This window comes from Meriones unguiculatus, chromosome 9 (assembly GCF_030254825.1).
Source record: "Meriones unguiculatus strain TT.TT164.6M chromosome 9, Bangor_MerUng_6.1, whole genome shotgun sequence".
Taxonomy (NCBI): Eukaryota; Metazoa; Chordata; class Mammalia; order Rodentia; family Muridae; genus Meriones; species Meriones unguiculatus.
In genome coordinates this window covers 99595902-99614077 of record NC_083357.1, presented here as the reverse complement: position 1 = coordinate 99614077, position 18176 = coordinate 99595902, and the positions used below count along the sequence as shown (strand labels likewise).

Here is an 18176-nt window from a genome sequence, read left to right as displayed (position 1 = left end):
CCACCACCACCACCACCACCACCACCACCACCACCACCACCACCACCACCACAACCACCACCACTGAAAACTAACATTAAAAGGTGTATAAAGCTGTTGTTGCTGTTGTTGTTGTTTTTGTGTTAAAAGCGCATCTTTTCAGAAATAAAAGCAAGACCTTTATTACCAGAGGCACACTTTTGAAAACTGGAGTATATCTAAAGAGAAATTGGTCTATTTCTTTACCTTAAGCATTAGACCAATGGTTCTCAACCTATGGGTTGTGGCCTCTTTAGCAAACTATCTTTAAAAATATTTATATTACCATTCATAACAGTAGCAATATTACAGTTACAAAGTAACAATGAAAATAATTTTAAGGTTGGGGGTTACCACAACATGAGGAACTGTATTAAAGGGTTACATACAGTATTAGGAAGGTTGAGAATCACTGCATTAGACTATTGTGATATTGTTGTTACTTTCTATTTGTCAGTATTTATACAAATTCATCTAAATGAGACATTTCAAAAATGATAATTCTCATAAAATTTTAATGTATCATTATGATTTTCTGTTTATTTTTGAGCAAAGGATTATAATTCTAAGATATAAACTGTGATGAATTTGGTAGCGAATCATCTAGATTTTCTTCATTAGCTTACTCAAGAGACCCCAATTTTATTGGGTAGCATTTGTATCTTTAATTTTTTTTATTTATATATATATTTACTTAAGCTGTCATAACAATGTAATATATTTGTTTTGTTTTAATTTATGAGTTTTTATAACATTTAAACATGTTGTAGAATCCATAAAAAAATATAATTTGATTTTTCGAAACATAAGGAACTGAAACTTGTTTTAGTGTCCAAACTTTAAAATAAGATTCTTGTCTGACAATAATTTAAAAAAAAAAATCCATTTCATGGGTTTTGACATAAGGTAGTTGTAAGTACATGTGATGGATGAGTGCAAAGGTATTTGACTTCTTAATTTCTCTAGAGAAAAGTATGCAATGATGTTTGATGAGCCAGTTCTTCTGCAAGCTGGATGGTGGTATGTAGCGTGGGCCCGAGTGTCAGGTCCCAGCAGTGACTGTGGGTCTCATGGACAGGCTTCTATCACCACAGATGATGGGTAAGCATAATGTTGAACTTTGACTTCTACAGTTCTTATTTTTCTTTGTGAAATATTCTGAAATCTTCCAGAGCATTAATAAAATTGCTAAAAATTAAATTTCTGTAATATATAACCAAATATGCTAAGTTAGTCTAGACTGAGAAGGAAGAAAAGACTGCATGATTCCTATCAAATGGCATTTATATCTTTCTGGGTATTAGAGTGCTTAAAAAAATTAAGGAATTACATAGAGGAAGGGTGCAGAATAGTAATGAATTTGGAACCATAAAAGGTGTATATGTGTACACAGTTAGATTATTACTGTGTATGCAAGCAGTTTTGTAAGTTACAAAGCTTCTGTCATGGAATATTATCTTAGTGAAATGCAGAGAAAATTATTACCCCTTTCAGACTAGCAGGAAAGCTGGGTCAGTGAAGTCTCCCACACAAGCATGAGGATCTGTCTCTAGTACCCAGAAACTATATGAAACATTGGGATGTGGTAACATGCACTATAATTTTGCCCTGGGGAGGCAGAGCCAAGTGCATCCCTGCAGCTTGTTAGCCTGCTTGAAAAGTTCCGAGCCAGTGAGAGAAGGGAAGTGCCAACCTCCAGCCGGGGTGTAAGGTAAATAAGTCAATTAATTAATGGGAAAACAAACAGTGATTGGTTCTGCAGAGGCAGTACTTGAGGGAGACCTCTGGCCTCCATGTATACACAAACATAAGTACAGAGGTACCATAGGAACATGCACATACATACACACATGTGCTAAATAACTAAACACACTAAACACTTCCTTTTATATCATTTTGTTTGGGTTTTGTTTTGTTTCGCTTTGTTGGTTTGTCAAAACTGAGTTTTTCTAAATAACTGAGTTTCCTGGAACTCACTCTGTAGACCTCGCTGGCCTGGAACTCAGAAATTCACCTGCCTCTGCCCCGCCAGTGCTGGGATTAAAGGTGTGTGCCACCACTGCCCAGTAAACATTATTTTATTTGGTTCCCTCAACAAGTTTTAAAGCAATTTTCTCATTGATACTCAGGAAATTAGAGAAATAAAATGGGAAAATGATATGCTTAGAATAATATTGTTACCATGTGTAGAACCAGCCTTCTTTTAACGCTAGTAGATTCTGGTGTTTGAAAATACTATGATTTTGAACGAGAAACGAAGTTCATTTTATTCCTCTTCAACATAGTAGTATAAAGGTACAGGCTAATTTATGAGGTGAATTCTGTGTTTGAGTATTTAAGGGAAGTATTTGAATCTGCCATAGGATGTTTCTCTGTCAGTTCCTGTTGAGTGTTTGCTAGAACTGAATTCACCCAGAATTGAATGGCTCTTGTATAGTTTGTTCAGATTGGAATATCCTGACACTCGGAGGCTAAAGATCCTAACTGTACCCAGTTATACTGTGCTTACACTCTACAGTGGAAATCTTTAGGTCAAGGCTGACTGTGGAGGTAAACAAAGCTGAAGGACTGGGAGGAACAGGCTCCTCATCCAGGCTCAGTCCTTCATTTCATTCTAAATCAGCAGCTATAAACCAGGATGTTACTGGTGCAATTGTAAGGTTTTCTTTAACGAGTGAATAACTTCCATTGGCCTAAAATTTGAAGGCATTGTTATTAAATTCCTTATTAACTTTAATGAACATTAGAGCTTAGAGGTTATCATTTAAGGCGTCATACTATTCCTTTCTCTCTCTTTTAGGGTTGTTTTCCAATTCAAGAGTTCGAAGAAGTCAAATAATGGTACAGATGTAAATGCTGGTCAGATACCTCAGTTGTTATACAGGTATTAAAACATGTTTATAGTTAACTAATACAATTTATTCTTTTGCTGTGCTGAAATAAAATCACTATAAAATATTCAGCATAATAATGGAGAAATTGTTGTAGCATTGAGCAAATTAAAGTTACTGGTAGAATTATAGCTAATTAAACAATTGATAGAGTATTTAGTATACTTTATGAACATTGTCTATTTAGACCTAATTCAAAATTTTGCATGACTTGGAATCAGTATTTTAACAATAGCCATTTACCAACAGTTGTTTGATTAATCTTTTTTTGATTTTAATACCAATTTCAAAATGTTATAAAGTAATAAGTTTGTCTTTAAGTGTTTTTCTGCCATTCGATATTCCTCTGTCGAGAATTCTCTGTTTAGCTCTCTTCCCCATTTTTTAATTGGATTACTTGGATTGCTGCTTTTCAGCTTCTTTAGTTCTTTGTATATACTGGATATTAGTCCTCTGTCAGATAAAGGATTAGTGAAGATTCTTTCCCAATCTGTAGACAGTCACTTTGTTTTGATGACAGTGTCCTTTACTTTACAGAAGCTTTTCAGTTTCATGAGGTCCCATTTATTGATTGTTGCTCTTAGAGCCTGTGCTGTTGGTGTTCTGTTCAGGAAGTTGTCTCCTGTGCCAATGAGTTCTAGGCTGTTCCCCACTTTAAAAAAAAAAAAAAATGGAAAGGATTCCATCACAATGATTTCAAATGCTTCAGTCAGATAGAAGTGTTATTCCACTGTTGCATTAATACTATAAGTGGTGTTTGCATGTATGAATATGGACAATCTCCATGTAATCTTCAAGCAAACACATCATAGACATCTACTTGTAATGAAAAAAGGTAATAAAAATCAGCTATTCAGAGTATGAATATTGCATCTTTTGAAACATTTTGAGATGGACCAAAATAAAACTGACTCTGTGATTCACATACTTTTGCACTTTACTAATAAAAACAGTTACAATTATGTGGAAAAAAAAAGTTTGTCTTAAAGAATGTAATAAATACATTAGAAAATCTCTTACCATTAATTTCCAATTTTGTTGAAATAGCAAATTGTTCATGTTTATTAGATTTTTAACAATAGGATTTTAATTACTTCAACATAATTAAAAATGTAATGAGACATATGACATATGTCAGTGTATTTGTTTATTTCTCGATTACTTATAAACCCTTATTAAATGTTTTTCTTGCTGTACATAGTCCTTTCTTCCATATCTTCTCTTTTAGTAATCACTGAAGGAATTTGAATATTAGAGACTTCATCTTTCTCTAGACAGGATTTTTGTTTTTATATGATACATTATGTATCATAACCATTTTTTTAACATTTTCAAAGTGCATTTAATTTGTAACTTTATTTTAATAATCATGGATTTTCTTTTTTTAATTGATAATTTTTAATTGAATTTTTATTTTTTATATTAATTACAGTTTATTCACTTTGTATCCCAGCTGTAGCTCCTCAGTCCCTCCCAATCCCATTTTCCCTCCTCTCCTCCCATGCCCCTCTCCAAGTCCACTGGTAGGGGAGGTCCTCCTCCCTTCCATCTGACCTTAGCTTTTCAGGTCTCATCAGGACTGGCTGCAATGTCCTCCTCTGTGACCTAGCAAGGCTGTTTCTTCCTCAGGAGGGGTGGTCAAAGGACCAGCCACTGAGTTCATGTCAGACACAGTCCCTGTTCCCCTTACTAGGGAACCCACTTGGAGACTGAGCTGCCATGGGCTACATCTGAGCAGGGGTTCTAGGTTATCTCTATGCATGGTCCTTGATTAGAGTATCAGTCTCAGAAAAGACCCTGGGCCAGATATTTTGGCTCTGTGGCTCCTTGTGGAGCTCCCGTGCCCACCAGGTATTGTTTTTAGTATTAGTATCACTTTGTCTGTTTGGTTGTGAGCCTTTAACAGCTGAGCCATCTCTCTAGCCCTAAAGTACTTTGTGCCCATAACAAGTTGTACTGGATTGCATTTGTGGACTAATGTTGAATAACTATGTGTGCAGTACTAGGGAGCAAGACTTTTATGGTCTTTATGGTGATATTAAAATTGATTATTTCACTATGGCAAATGTACATTTTAGTATATTATTTTTATTAATTCTTTGTGAATTCACAATGTATTTTGATAATATTTACCCCATACTTGTCCCTCTCATCTCACTCATTTCAAATCTACTCTGTCCTTACCATAACCCCAGTTCATGGTCCTCTTTTGCCTTTCTATTCATATACACTTAAACCTGAAATTTTATCTGTAGCTCATTGTTTGGCTGAATTTTATAATTTTTGATATACACTGATTTCAATATTTAGTTACTTAGTATTATATATTTCATTAACATATTTCATATATGAATACTGTATTCATATAATCTTTAATCCTCTTCCTTTTTCTCTCCTGTGCCCACCACACCCTCTTAAATTCACTACCTCTTCTTTAATTATTATCATTACATACAGACATATGTGTGTTAGATGATATCATGGTAGATGATACCTCGTACTGAGTTCGTTTAGTGTTGCTCTCGTCTGTGTAGTGCTGACCACTTGAAACTGGATAACCTATCAGGAGTTCTTCCCTGGAAAAAATTGATTTCCCCACTCCTAGGAGCCATTGTCTATAGCATTTCATGTGCGGGGGAATCACGGGAGATTTCTCCCACCCACATTAGCTTGTCAACTGGTTTCATTGTGCAGGCCTTGTGCAGGCAACCGCAGCTGCTCTGCATCTGTGAGTGTAGCCTTTCAGTCCAGTGCAAAAGACACTGTTTTGCTCCTGTCCTCCCAAACCTCTGCATCTTAAAAATCTGTTTTCACTCTTCTACAGTGGTCCTTGAGTCTTGGGGATCGTGGAGGTAATGGAGACATTCCATTAGTAGCTGAGCACTCCACTGATACTAAAAACTTTACACTAAAAAACTGTCTTTGGACATTTGAGCATAGTATATTGTTTATCTTCTACCATCAGACTCCCGACCAGTGATGGCAGCGCTTCCAAAGGCAAACAGCAGACTAGTGAGCCTGTGCACATTTTAAAGAGATCTTTTGCAAGAACTGTCTCCGTGGTAAGCTACTTAACAATTTTTCAGCTTTGCTACTCAGTGCTGAGTTTTAATTCTAAGGCATAAGTTTGTTTGTCTGTTGTGGTATTTTGAGGCAGGGTTCCCTGTGTAGCCTTGGCTGTTCTGGGCTAGCTTTGTAGACCAGGTTGGCCTCAAACTCACAGAGATCCACCTGCGTCTGCCTCCCAGGGTGCTGGGATTACAGGCATGCACCAGCACGCCTGGCTTCAGCATAGTTTTATGAATTAAACTCTGCTGTTGTGGTGGTCTTTATAGTCTAGCAAAGATAATGTGCAGTTTCAGTAGTGGAAAAGTAAGATTGTTGCCTATGATCTCACCATACCCAGCTTAATTGCCTTTTCTACATCTGAAATAGCTTACAACTTTTCTGTTTGGACACATGCCCTGCTAAGCAGTGAATTGATCTTTTCATTCAGACCATACTGTTCTTGTTCTTTCAAATAATTTATATGTGTGTGTATATAAATGGGTTTGTGGTCATTAGGTAATTGAAATTATTTATATAGCAAATATATTCAGTCATTTATTTTAATTTTTTAATTTTTTTATATTATGTCAGCTGTTATCTGGGCCTTGCTGAGGACTGGGGAGCAGATTGCTCCATTCTGAGATTCCATAGTGTTTGCCATCATATAAGTGTGAAGATCTCCAGACCATGTAGAACTGCACGGAAAAGCAACCCTATAAATCCATGCTTGAGAATTTTTAAAAAGCTTAATAGTGATTTTGGCAGTATCTTCTAATAAACTTTTCAAAAATTAGCTATAGTCTTTATTATCATTTTAATATATGGGTAAGGTATATATAGACGAAGATAGGTATCACTGTTATAATAATTCAGCCCTACTTTAAATTATTATACTATATTGATTTATCAGTTTAAAAAAGCATGTGAATATGAGTTGTTCCTTTTTTTCTTCATGTTTGTAAGATAAACTAGCTAGGCAGGTAAAAGAAAAATGTAAAAATATATACAGGTATTTTATTTCAGCCACCAAAACTCAGCAGAAAGTTCAAGTTAGCCTTGAAATGGCATGCCATTGTCATGGTCTTTCCTTCAAACTGTGCCGTCCCGTGACTGACTGGTGTGTGTTGAAACTGCATTAGGAGTGCTTCGAGTCGCTGCTGAGCATTCTTCACTGGAGCTGGACCACCCTCGTCTTAGGCGTTGAAGAGCTCAGAGGACTGAAAGGCTTCCAGTTCACAGCCACTCTTCTGGATCTAGAGAGACTGCGCTTTGTGGGGACCTGCTGTCTGCGGCTACTGCGAGTCTACACCTGCGAAATATACCCGGTATCCGGTATGGTGAAGTTTTAAAATAGCTTTGGAAAGAATTTTTTTCAGATATTTAGAAAATCAATATGGAGATAGCCCAGTGTTTAAGAACCCAAGATACTGTGAGTTGCTCCTAAAGTTAAGAGAGAGAAAAAAAATGTTACTTTTAAAGTATTTTTGTCGAATATAAAATATTTCAATCGCTAAATTAGACTTAAGTACAACTGCCAGTTCTTTTCTCTACGTAATTTTTTAAAAAAAATCATTTTGTAGCACACTTAATCTTTAAGAAGTTTCATTTCTGGGTATTGGTGTTTGATTTTTATCTATACAGTAAATGACTGAATTATTATTGTCATTGGTTTATTGGCACTTTTTATTTTCTCAAAGCTACAGGAAAAGCAGTTGTAGAAGAAACTAGCAAATTAGCTGAGTGTATTGGGAAAACAAGAACTTTGTTAAGAAAAATTTTATCAGAAGGAGTTGATCACTGCATGGTGAAGCTAGATAACGACCCTCAAGGATACCTCAGCCAGCCCCTGAGTCTTCTAGAAGCTGTCCTTCAGGAGTGCCATAACACTTTCACTGCCTGCTTTCACTCTTTCTACCCGACCCCTGCACTGCAGTGGGCTTGCCTTTGTGACCTGCTGAACTGTTTGGATCAGGTAATTTAAGTTTATAAAATGCTAGTTGAAAATAAAATATATTGCTTAATATTCTGCAAGAAATGTAATTCAGATGTTTTTATCTTATTGATTATTAGTGATCAGTTAGGAAATCTATTTGGTATGCATCACTTTTATAGCTAAGATGTAAAATTTTGTTTCATTCTCTCATATTATCTATTTGTTATAAAATATCCAGCCATGTTTATGTAGCTGCGGACTTTTTCTTTCAGTCTCTAGATGAGCTTATTTGAGAGTGGGTGGGGGGCAGAATGTAGGGACTCTGTCAGAACAAATGCAGCACCAAACAGCTCTGGATGTCCATATAGCTGTAAGAACAGGAAAGAGGAAAGTGAGTGAGAAACCTGCTATCATTCACTCACTCATGAAGACTCCACATCCCAGAGCTTCAAAACACTTGCCACAAATGCTTGACGGAGCTATAAGTCAGAAAGAGACATTGACTCTGATTGTTGGAGACTTCAACAATCATGTTGCAGTAACTAACGATACAACTAGACAAAAAGATGAGGGGTATAGAAGATTTGAACGATGATTCAAACAATCCTGACCTTTAATATTTTACTGCTATTTTCATTGTGTGTTTGTATGCAGTCAAGTAGAGGAGCCAAAGAGGGTTGTTGGAGCTGAAGTTACAGGCATATGGATGCTGAGAATAAAATATACATCCTCTGGGAAAACAGGAAGTGTTCTTAACTGCTGAGCTGAGCCATCTCTCCAAAATGTTAATTCTACTGACATTTATAAACTATGATATGAAACTAGAGAATGCATAGTTTTTCTAGTACACATAGAATATTCACTAAGATAAATCATGTACTTAATTAAATCTAGCAGAATTCTTTTTTTTTTTTTTTTTAAGTCTGTGAGGATCAGTTTATGGATAGCCTGTCTTTTTCCATCACATAGCTTCCTCCATGCCCCCGACATGTTTTCCCCTTACCTAAAGGGTAGGCTTTCTATCAACCCCATACATGGGTATATACTTTTATGTGTGTGTGGATGTACACCCATTTCTTACTTGCTTTATTGTAGACAGGTGGACAGTAACATTTCTGCTTTTACACATTCCTTTTCTTCTACACTTTCTACACTTACTCAATGAAATTCTGCCGTACCCCTGATAATGGTTTACATTCTAGAAATACAGTTTAAGAGAGATTTTTAGAAACAATGTAATTCAGATCAGATATTTCATTGGTTGGCAAGGCAACCATGTAGAATTATGTACTATCATGTTTTAAGTACAATTAAGCACAATCATGTACTGTACAGTCCATGTTGGACCACTTGGATAATGGTGTCCTCATAAGACTGTAATGGAGCTGAGAAATTCCTACCACCCAGTGATCTTGCAGCCACCTTAACTTTGTAAGGTCACAGCTCAAAGAATTGCTCACATGTGTGAGATACTAATGGCAGGGTTCCCTGGTAAGGGAGCAGGAGGTTCCTCTGGCATGAACTTAGTGGCTGGCTCTCTGATCACCTACCCCTGATGGGGGTGGGCGTTGCAACCTTACCAGGCCACAAAGGAAGACAAAGAAGCCAGTCCTGATGAGACCTGATAGGCTAGGGTCAGAGGGAAAGGGAGGAACCTATCCTATCATTGGATTGGGGGAGGGACATAGGAGGAGAAGAGTGAGGGAGGGTGGAATTGGGAGGAGACAAGGCGGGGAGAAACCATGGCTGGGATACAAAGTGAATAAATTCTTATAAGTAATAATAATTAATAAAATACAAAAATATAATATAGCTAATATCATCCAAAGCATGGTGTCTTATTATTTTATACTGTTCGTAGTTGTATATGCTACATTTTTATGCTACTGGCAATACATTCGATTTGTTTATGCCAGTAGAATCTCAGACATGTGAGCAAATCTAGCAAAATTTAAAAGATTAAAACTGTGAAGTCAGGCCTAGAGAGACAATGGCTTCATAGTGAAAAACAGTGACAGCTCATTTACAGGACTCGGGTCCAATTCCCAGTACTCACATGAGTCCCAACTCCCAATTCCAGTGCCTCAGACATCTTTGTCTGGTCTTCTGAAGCTTTAGGCTCTCATGTGGTATGCAGTCGTACATGCAGGCAAAATACTCACACATACTTTTTAAAAATGACTTTAAAGAGTCTAGTCTGTATAGCAACTTTTAGGCCAATCAGGGTTAACTAGCAAAACCTTATCTCAAAAATAAGGGTAAAAGGAGGATCTTAATTGCCTTATGACCATTAAAAAATAGAATTCATTATATATACTTAATCAGGAACAAGATTTCTAACACACATATTGTTATTCATAGAGTCTTTAAACATTTATAAAAAATAACATTTTTAACAAATTCCTTCAGAAAACATAGAAGATGACTGATAATATGCTCAATACCAAGAGATATGAGAATACTCAGAGATATGAGAATAAATAGTTGACAGATATCACTAAGACACAGGTATTCTTATAATACTGTTATACTCTAGTGGTATTTATCTTGAATTTCAGGATTAACATCTAGAAATCAGTAGAATTAATTGGGATGGGATATGTTTCAGAGGTAAAGTGCTTTCCTAGCATGAGTGAGAGTTCAGTTTCCAGCACTGAAAAAGAGCAAAAAAAAGTTCATCATACTAACTAAATAGAGAAAAATAAATTATACTTTCAATAGCTATTCAGTACATTTAACAGGATTCGCATTTAGTCAGTGGTGAAAACTTGGCAAACAAGTATGGAGTGAAACATTCCCACCTGAAAAAGGATCTCTAAGAACAGTCGTAGCTAATATCTTACTTGATGATAAAGTAGTATTGCATGCCTTCCCAAGTTTGGAAACAGTGTATTAAGTGCTGTAGAAGAACAGTCTATAGCTAACATCCTCCATAACAGAGAAGCCTCAAATGCTCCCCCAGTTTGTGTATTCTCGCCACTTTTGCAACATTAGATCAGAATGATGTATTGCTTTACTTTTATGCTTGACTAGTAGTACAACTGTGTGAAGAACTGAGTGATGTGTGCATAATGCTGTGAAGTAGGATCTCCTTAATTGATAACTTCAAAAATTCAGAAAAATTGCACAGCTGTACTGAGATTTGTACAGAAAATGGCGTATGATAACATAATTTTGTGACCTTAGTAAAATGGTGTTACAGAAGTGCAATTTGTTTTGTTCATTTTTGTCAAAAGCATTTTCAGTACTTACAGAATGTGTTTTAGATAGGTTCTAACAGAAGTCCTTTAACATCTCACATTGAAAATGATGCTAGGGTACTGTTAGGCCACAGTGGAGGACTTTGCAGCCAGTCCTGAAAATACCTGACAAAAGGGAGTCATATGAAAGGGGAGGAGGTCCTCCCCTATTAGTGGACTTGGAAAGGGGCAGGGAGGAGATGAGGGAGGGAGGGTGGGACTGGGGAGGGAATGAGGGATACAACTGGGATACAGAATTAACAAAATGTAACTAATGAGAAAAATAAAATTATGGAAAAAATAAACACTGATTAAACTAAAAAAAAAAAAGAAAATGATGCTAGGAAGAACTGGATATTGTAAAGATGCACATGTATAAAAACAGTGCTTTGCTATAGGATTCTTGAGTCTCCTTCCCCTCATCATTACTAGATAATAATTTAATTGTGTTTTAATGTATTGGTGTGGTACTATCCTATAGTAAAGCCATTTAAATGACTGAGTGATAGATACTCTTGTATATGTGAGGAAACCTGTTTTACGTTGATGAGTATTTGAGGGTTACTTTTGTTCTTAAAAGGATATCCAGGAAGCAAACTTTAAGACATCTAGTAGCCGGCTCCTTGCAGCTGTTATGTCAGCTCTGTGTCACACGTCTGTGAAGCTGACTTCTATCTTCCCTATCGCATATGATGGAGAAGTGTTGCTGCGATCGATTGTTAAGCAAGTCAGCACAGAAAACGACTCAACACTAGTTCATCGTTTTCCGCTTTTGGTGGGACATATGGAAAAGCTCAGCCAGGTACGTCAGTTTGGAAATCTCTTATAATGGAGAAGGAAAACAACAGTTAAGTGGAAACGTGTAGGTTGGTGGCTAGTCTTCCTTATTGGTAACTGTACTTGATAAATGATTATCTATTTTATAAGAAGCTATTCTCTGTCATGTTTATGTGAACGATGTGTCTTAGTTACTATTTTATTGCCATGACAAAGCACCATGACCAACACAACTTATAGAAGAAGCACTTACTTGGTGGCTTGCTTACAGTTTCAGGGGATTAGTCAGTGATCATCATGGCAGGGAGCATGGTGGCAAGCAGGCATTGGCACTGGAACAGTACTTGCTTAAATCCTGATTCAACCCCAGTAGGCAGAGAAAGACTGGTCTTGGTGAGAGCTTTTCAAACCTCAAAGGCCACTCCCAGTGACACACCTCCTACAACAAGGCCACACCCCCTCCAACAAAGCTACATCTCCTAATCTTGTCCAAATAGTTCCATGGGCTAGGACCCAAGCTTTCAAGCATGGGAGTCTGTGGGGGCCATTCTTATTCATAGCACCATGATGAGCAGTGTTAATTTATATGCCACCTCACCTCTAAAAAATGTGCGTATATAGTAAATACCTACATAATTATTTATTGTTGTATCATTTGAAAGTAAGTTACTGAGAGCATAAGCATTTTTTTCTGTTCTAAAGTAGGGTTAGCAAAATGGCATAGCACAACCAGAACCTACATGGTAGAAAGAGAGCCAGCCCTACTCACTGTCCTCTGCCTACCATGTGTGCTTTACACACACCTCGACATGCATGCATGCACAAATAAATGTATAAAATACATAAGGAAATAAATAACATTTATGAAAATGGGTTTATAAAATATTCTGTCATGTTAAAATAAACACTGAAAAGGCATAGTAAACATTATTTAGTAACTGCTTCTACATTGCTGGAAAGCACTGTAGAAAAAAAAAAATCAAAGACATATCTTTGTAGGGTCCCATCACTAGAGAACTTCAGCCTTACTAGTAATTATTAATGAATGCCAGGGAACAAAGTGTGAGATAATAATTTGTTCCTAGAAAATAGAAGAAGTTAATTTTTTTCTTTTAAATTTTAGTGCAGGTGAGATTATGAAGAAATACACTAACCTTATAGATGCTTTTTGCGATTTAAATTAGTCTAAATATCTCTTTTTCTCAAACTTTTAGCAAGTATTTATTGTGCACCTATTAATGTTAATTATGTTGTAGTGGGTAAAAAAATTTACAGCCTTTGAATTGAGTGTCTACAAACTACGAGATATTTTTAGATGATAACTTTTCGTTTCAACACTGCATGTTGTCAGGGGAACTGTAAGAATATTCAGAAAACTAAAGCTTTGTGTGTATTTGCCAAAAAGGAGGTTATAAGCCTTAATTAGACCTTTCAGTGTTCATTACTAAGCAAAATAGTATGTTAACGTGATAGAACTTGATTCAGCCATTCCAAATGCTAAACTTACATTTAACATCAAGGCAATTTTTTAAAAATTGTATGTATATATACAGAATGGTGACTACATAAAATGTCTAGACAAAAGGCTACTTATTGACAGAGAATACTGAGATAAAGTAACATGAGCAGTGAACTTAGGACTAGTCTAGTGCTTTTCTTTAGGAATTACTATTAGAGTTGTATGTTTTAATACTAACATGTAGTGATTAATAATTAAATGTGTTTAAATTAAAGTATTTTAAAATCCTCTTCCTTAGTGTCCCTCCAGGGGAAAGTTGTAAATTTTTTTTTAACATTCTTTATTAAAATTAAACCAGATCATTTTTCCCCTTCCTTTCCTCCTGAACATTGTACATTTTAACATTTTGCATAGAGTATGATTAACAATGCCCATACATACATTTAGAACATATATTTAGAACATTTCAAATATTAAATATTTTAAACAGTGGCTTTTCCTTTCTGGTCATGTTTGTTTTTCTAGTATAACTTTTTCATTTTAATTTTTATCTTTTTATATTAATTACAGTTTATTCACTTTGTATCCCAGCTGTAGCCCCCTCCCTCAGTCCCTTCCAATCTTGCATTCCCTCCCTCATCTCCTCCCATGCCCCTCCCCAAGTTCACTGATAGGGGAGGTCATCCTCCCCTTCCATCCGACCCTAGTCTTATCAGGTCTCATCAGGACTGGTCTTCGTCTGTGGCCTGGTAAGGCTGCTCCCCACTCAGGGCGAGGTGATCAAAGAGTCAGTCACTGAGTTCATGTCAAAGACAGTCCCTGTTCCCCATACTAGGGTACACACTTAGACACTGAGCTGCCATGGGCTTCATCTGTGCAAGGATTCTAGGTTATTTCCATGCATGGTCCTTGGTTGGAGTATCAGTCTCAGAAAAGACCCCAGTGCCCAGATATTTTGGTTCTGTTGCTCTCCTTGTGGAGTTCCTGTCCCCTCCAGGTCTTTCTATCTCCCCCTTCTTTCATAAGATTCCCTGCACTCTGCCCAAAGTTATGAGCCTCAGCACTCTGCCCAAAGTTATGGTTATGAGCCTCAGCGTCTGCTTTGATACACTGCTGGGTAGAGTCTTTCAGAGGTGTTCTGTGGTAGGCTCCTATCCTGTTTCCTGTTTTCTCCCTCTTCCAATGTCCATCCTTTTTGCCTTTCTGAGTGAGTATTGATCATCTTATCCAGGGTTGTCCTCCTTCCTTAGCTTCTCTAGGTGTATAGATTTTAGTATGTTTATCCTATATGTCTAAAAGTGTTAAATTCTCCTTTTTCTCCTATAATTTAAGTTAGCTGGAACTTGCATCATCCTGCCTTAGTTTTCCATGTACTAGAACTATTGGCATGTTTCATTATCTCTGACACAAAACTTGATCAAGTCAAAGGAAAATATGTTGAAGATTTGTTAGAAATTGCCAAAAATCAGTTAGAAAGTTAGTACCACCTTGCATTTGACATGTTGCTCTCTAACATGTCATATTGACAGCCTTATTAAAGCAGCTTCTATTGCTTTTCTTATTTGAGCAGCTTCTTATATTACTCTTGACAACTACTAATGAGAAGCTAAGCAGACATACACCTTTCTGCTGCAGGCATTTTGTAATGGAAGTACCACAAGATTCTTGGTTATAAAGAAATATTAGTGACTGAGTGTTTTTTCAAAACAGACTTTCTGGGAAAGTGAAATTTCTGGAGAATGGAAAGATGAAAGGCATAAAATAATTTGAGTTTTAAATTAAATGTGGATTATTCTAATCCCCAAAAATTGGTAAATCAGAAAGTAAGCAAAATATTATAGTAATTGTGCTCAGATGTTACTCGATGAAGTAAAATATGAAAAAATCGTTAAGTCACTTTTATGGATAGCATAGATTATACTTTTGGTAGGAAGTAAATAGTGAGTCATGTTGATGACAGTTTTAACAGAAAAATTATGTAATTTCTGAATGGATTATTTATTTACATATTTGATTTGAGAAGAAGATTATTTAGCCTCTAGGACTGTGTTTACTCAGACTGTATTTTTCATGAATATTTTTATGGATAAAGCAGTAAAGAATATAATTATTATGAAAGAACTTATCGAGGGACTAAGAATATGGTTTCAAAAATTGAGTCATAGCAAATAATACCCCTGATTTAGGAAAACTGAGGCTGAATGAAAGAATTACAACTAGATACCAAATTATATGATTTACTAGTCTTGGGTGAAACTGAGAGATTGATTGGCTAATGTGACTTCCTAATGAAATTAAATGCTCATCACTATGTTCACAGTGGATTATAATACATGAGAGTGAGGTAAAGGACAGAACTTTGTATTAGCTATGATGTGAATTAATAATCTTTTAAGCATTTTCTGGGAAATTTTCCTCTTTTGGATTTTAATGAAATCCTAATTTTTTAGAACTTGAAAATTCTAATTTCATGAATGGAGTTTTCTACTGGTATAGATTGGGATTTGTTCCCCTCCCCCCCGAATTAAATATAATAGTAGTTGTAAAGGAGTAGCTCTGTAGGAATTAAATAAATTCACGAGACATTTTTATAGACTTAAGTTCTACTGAAGTCTTACCTTTTAAAAAATAATTTTAAACAAGATAAAAACTGTATCCATGTAGATAGTTTTTAAACTGTCATATGGTTAAAAAAAAAGAAAGTGTATGAAAATGTCACAAAGCTAATAAAAACATCTTGTAATTACGAATCAAAAAGAAAGAATTCAGGTCTAGAGTTTTAGGTATCTTCTGGGAAGAATTTTACACAGACAACTCTCATGGGGGACCACAAGCCAAAGCTTTGCCCTCTCTCTCCTTATGTGTCCTGTTGTAGAGTGAAGAGAACATCTCAGGGATGACAAGTTTCCGGGAAGTGCTGGAGAAGATGCTGGTCATTGTTGTGCTTCCAGTGAGAAACAGCCTTCGGAGAGAAAATGAGCTCTTCTCCTCCCACCTGGTCTCCAACACCTGTGGACTACTGGCCAGTATTGTCAGTGAGCTGACAGCATCAGCCCTAGGGTCTGAGGTAAGGAGCTATATTTCAACCCTGAGTAAATAAGTTCATGTTTCTGTAGAATGGTAAGCCTGTGTCTTTAAGAGAGTAGTCACTGTAGGTAGCCAGATCTCATAGCCTTAAAGAGGTCAGAAGACAGGCCAACAGTTCTGTGTGGGACAGTTAGGACAGGTTGTGTTAGGGCTTTATCACTACGAATTTATTGTCCTCCTCAGCACTCCTTAAAACACACACACATACTCTCTCTCTTTCTCTCTGACAGACACACAGAAGATGCTCCTTTGGGCTCCCCCAGTCACCTTCTCCCATCATCTATGGTAGCTTTCTCTTTTATTTAGTCATCCTAATCAAGTTCCTTTCCAGATTTTAAAGGGAAGCTCCTTTCCCCCTGTAAGGCCTCTTCATATTGTCTCTGGCATGATACACCTTCTTTTTAATGTTCATCTACCTCAAGGCCTGATCATGGAACCAGGGTCACAGTGCCCTTTACATTAATAAAGCTTACTTCTGATGGTCACTTCATGCTAGTTTCTTCCCTAAACAAGCCTCATTCTCTTATCTTCAACAGGGTCATTCACTATACTATATGCCTATAGTCCCATCACTTGATGAGAACAAGCAAGTTGAAGCTAGTTCGAATTAACTAAAATAAAATATAATAAAATAAACAGTAGCAACAAACATAGAAACTAATTTCCAGATCAGTCAGGAATATGTGTTTAGAAAAGAGAATTTTCTTGGGTTAAAAAAAAAAAAAAATGAAATGCTGGGAAGATATCTCAGCAGGTAAGAGTGCTTGCTGTGTTAGCATGAAGTCCAGAGTTTAAAACCCCAGCACTACAGGGGCAGAGACAGGAGGGTCTTTGGCTCTTTTTGCTGCCAGTCTAGTTCCATTTTTAATGAGAAAGTCTTGTCTCAAGTAAGTTAGAGAGTTAATACAACAGCACAGCATATCTATACATACAAAATAATAAATTTAAAAAAATATAATTTTTTGCCTTCCTGTTCTTCTCTATCTACTCATTTTTACATTTTAGAACTAATTCTCACTCTCTCATACTTTGTCTGTTTGTACACTTGTACATGTGTGGTGCGAATGCACATGTTATACAGGTATAACTCACTATATGTGTATAAGTGTAGAAGCCAGAGATTGATGTTAGGTGTCTTCTTCAGTCATCCTTGACCAAATTTATTGAGACACAGTCCCACACTGAATATGGAAGCAAATCCATTGGTTAGACTGTTTGGCCAGAGAGCCCCAGGTCGCCATATGCCTGTGAACCTCCCACTGCTGGGGTTACAAATGTGCTGCCTTTGCACAGTTCTCCATATACTCCCAACTGGGCCATTTCTCCACTCCAATCCCATCTTTTAGCTGCTTCTTCATTAATGTACCCAGATTATCACAGGGTATTAAAGTATATGTAATCTTCTTAAGCTAAGTTCTTTTTTTTTTTTTTTAATTTTATTTTTCTTTTTAGTTAAATTTTGTTAACTCTGTGTCCCAGCTATATCCCGCTCCCTCATTCCCTCCCCAACCCCACACTCCCCCCCTGGTCTCCTCCCTGCCCCTTTCCAAGTCCACTGATGGGGGGGACCTCCTCCCCATTCATCTGATCCTATTTTATCAGGTATCTTCAGGACTGGCTGCAAAGTCCTCCTCTGTGGCCTAACAGGACTGCTCCTCCCCTGGGGGGGGTTGGGGAGGTCAAAGAGCCTGCCCTTGAGATCCTGTTAGAAATATAGACTAAGT

At 36.7% G+C, this 18176-nt stretch overlaps 1 protein-coding gene across 12 annotated transcripts in view; it reads left to right on the top strand.

Annotated features, from left to right (window-relative positions):
- Window positions 1-18176, top strand: part of Mycbp2 (MYC binding protein 2) — a 246601-nt gene that overhangs the window by 111491 nt on the left and 116934 nt on the right. For all 12 annotated transcript variants that reach the window (XM_060391563.1, XM_060391566.1, XM_060391565.1 and 9 more), the window contains 7 exons: window positions 985-1119; window positions 2819-2902; window positions 5875-5971; window positions 7097-7289; window positions 7655-7929; window positions 11710-11931; window positions 16241-16432. In XM_060391563.1, the coding sequence (XP_060247546.1) occupies window positions 985-1119; window positions 2819-2902; window positions 5875-5971; window positions 7097-7289; window positions 7655-7929; window positions 11710-11931; window positions 16241-16432 (1198 nt within the window). The remainder of the gene's footprint in view (window positions 1-984; window positions 1120-2818; window positions 2903-5874; window positions 5972-7096; window positions 7290-7654; window positions 7930-11709; window positions 11932-16240; window positions 16433-18176) is intronic.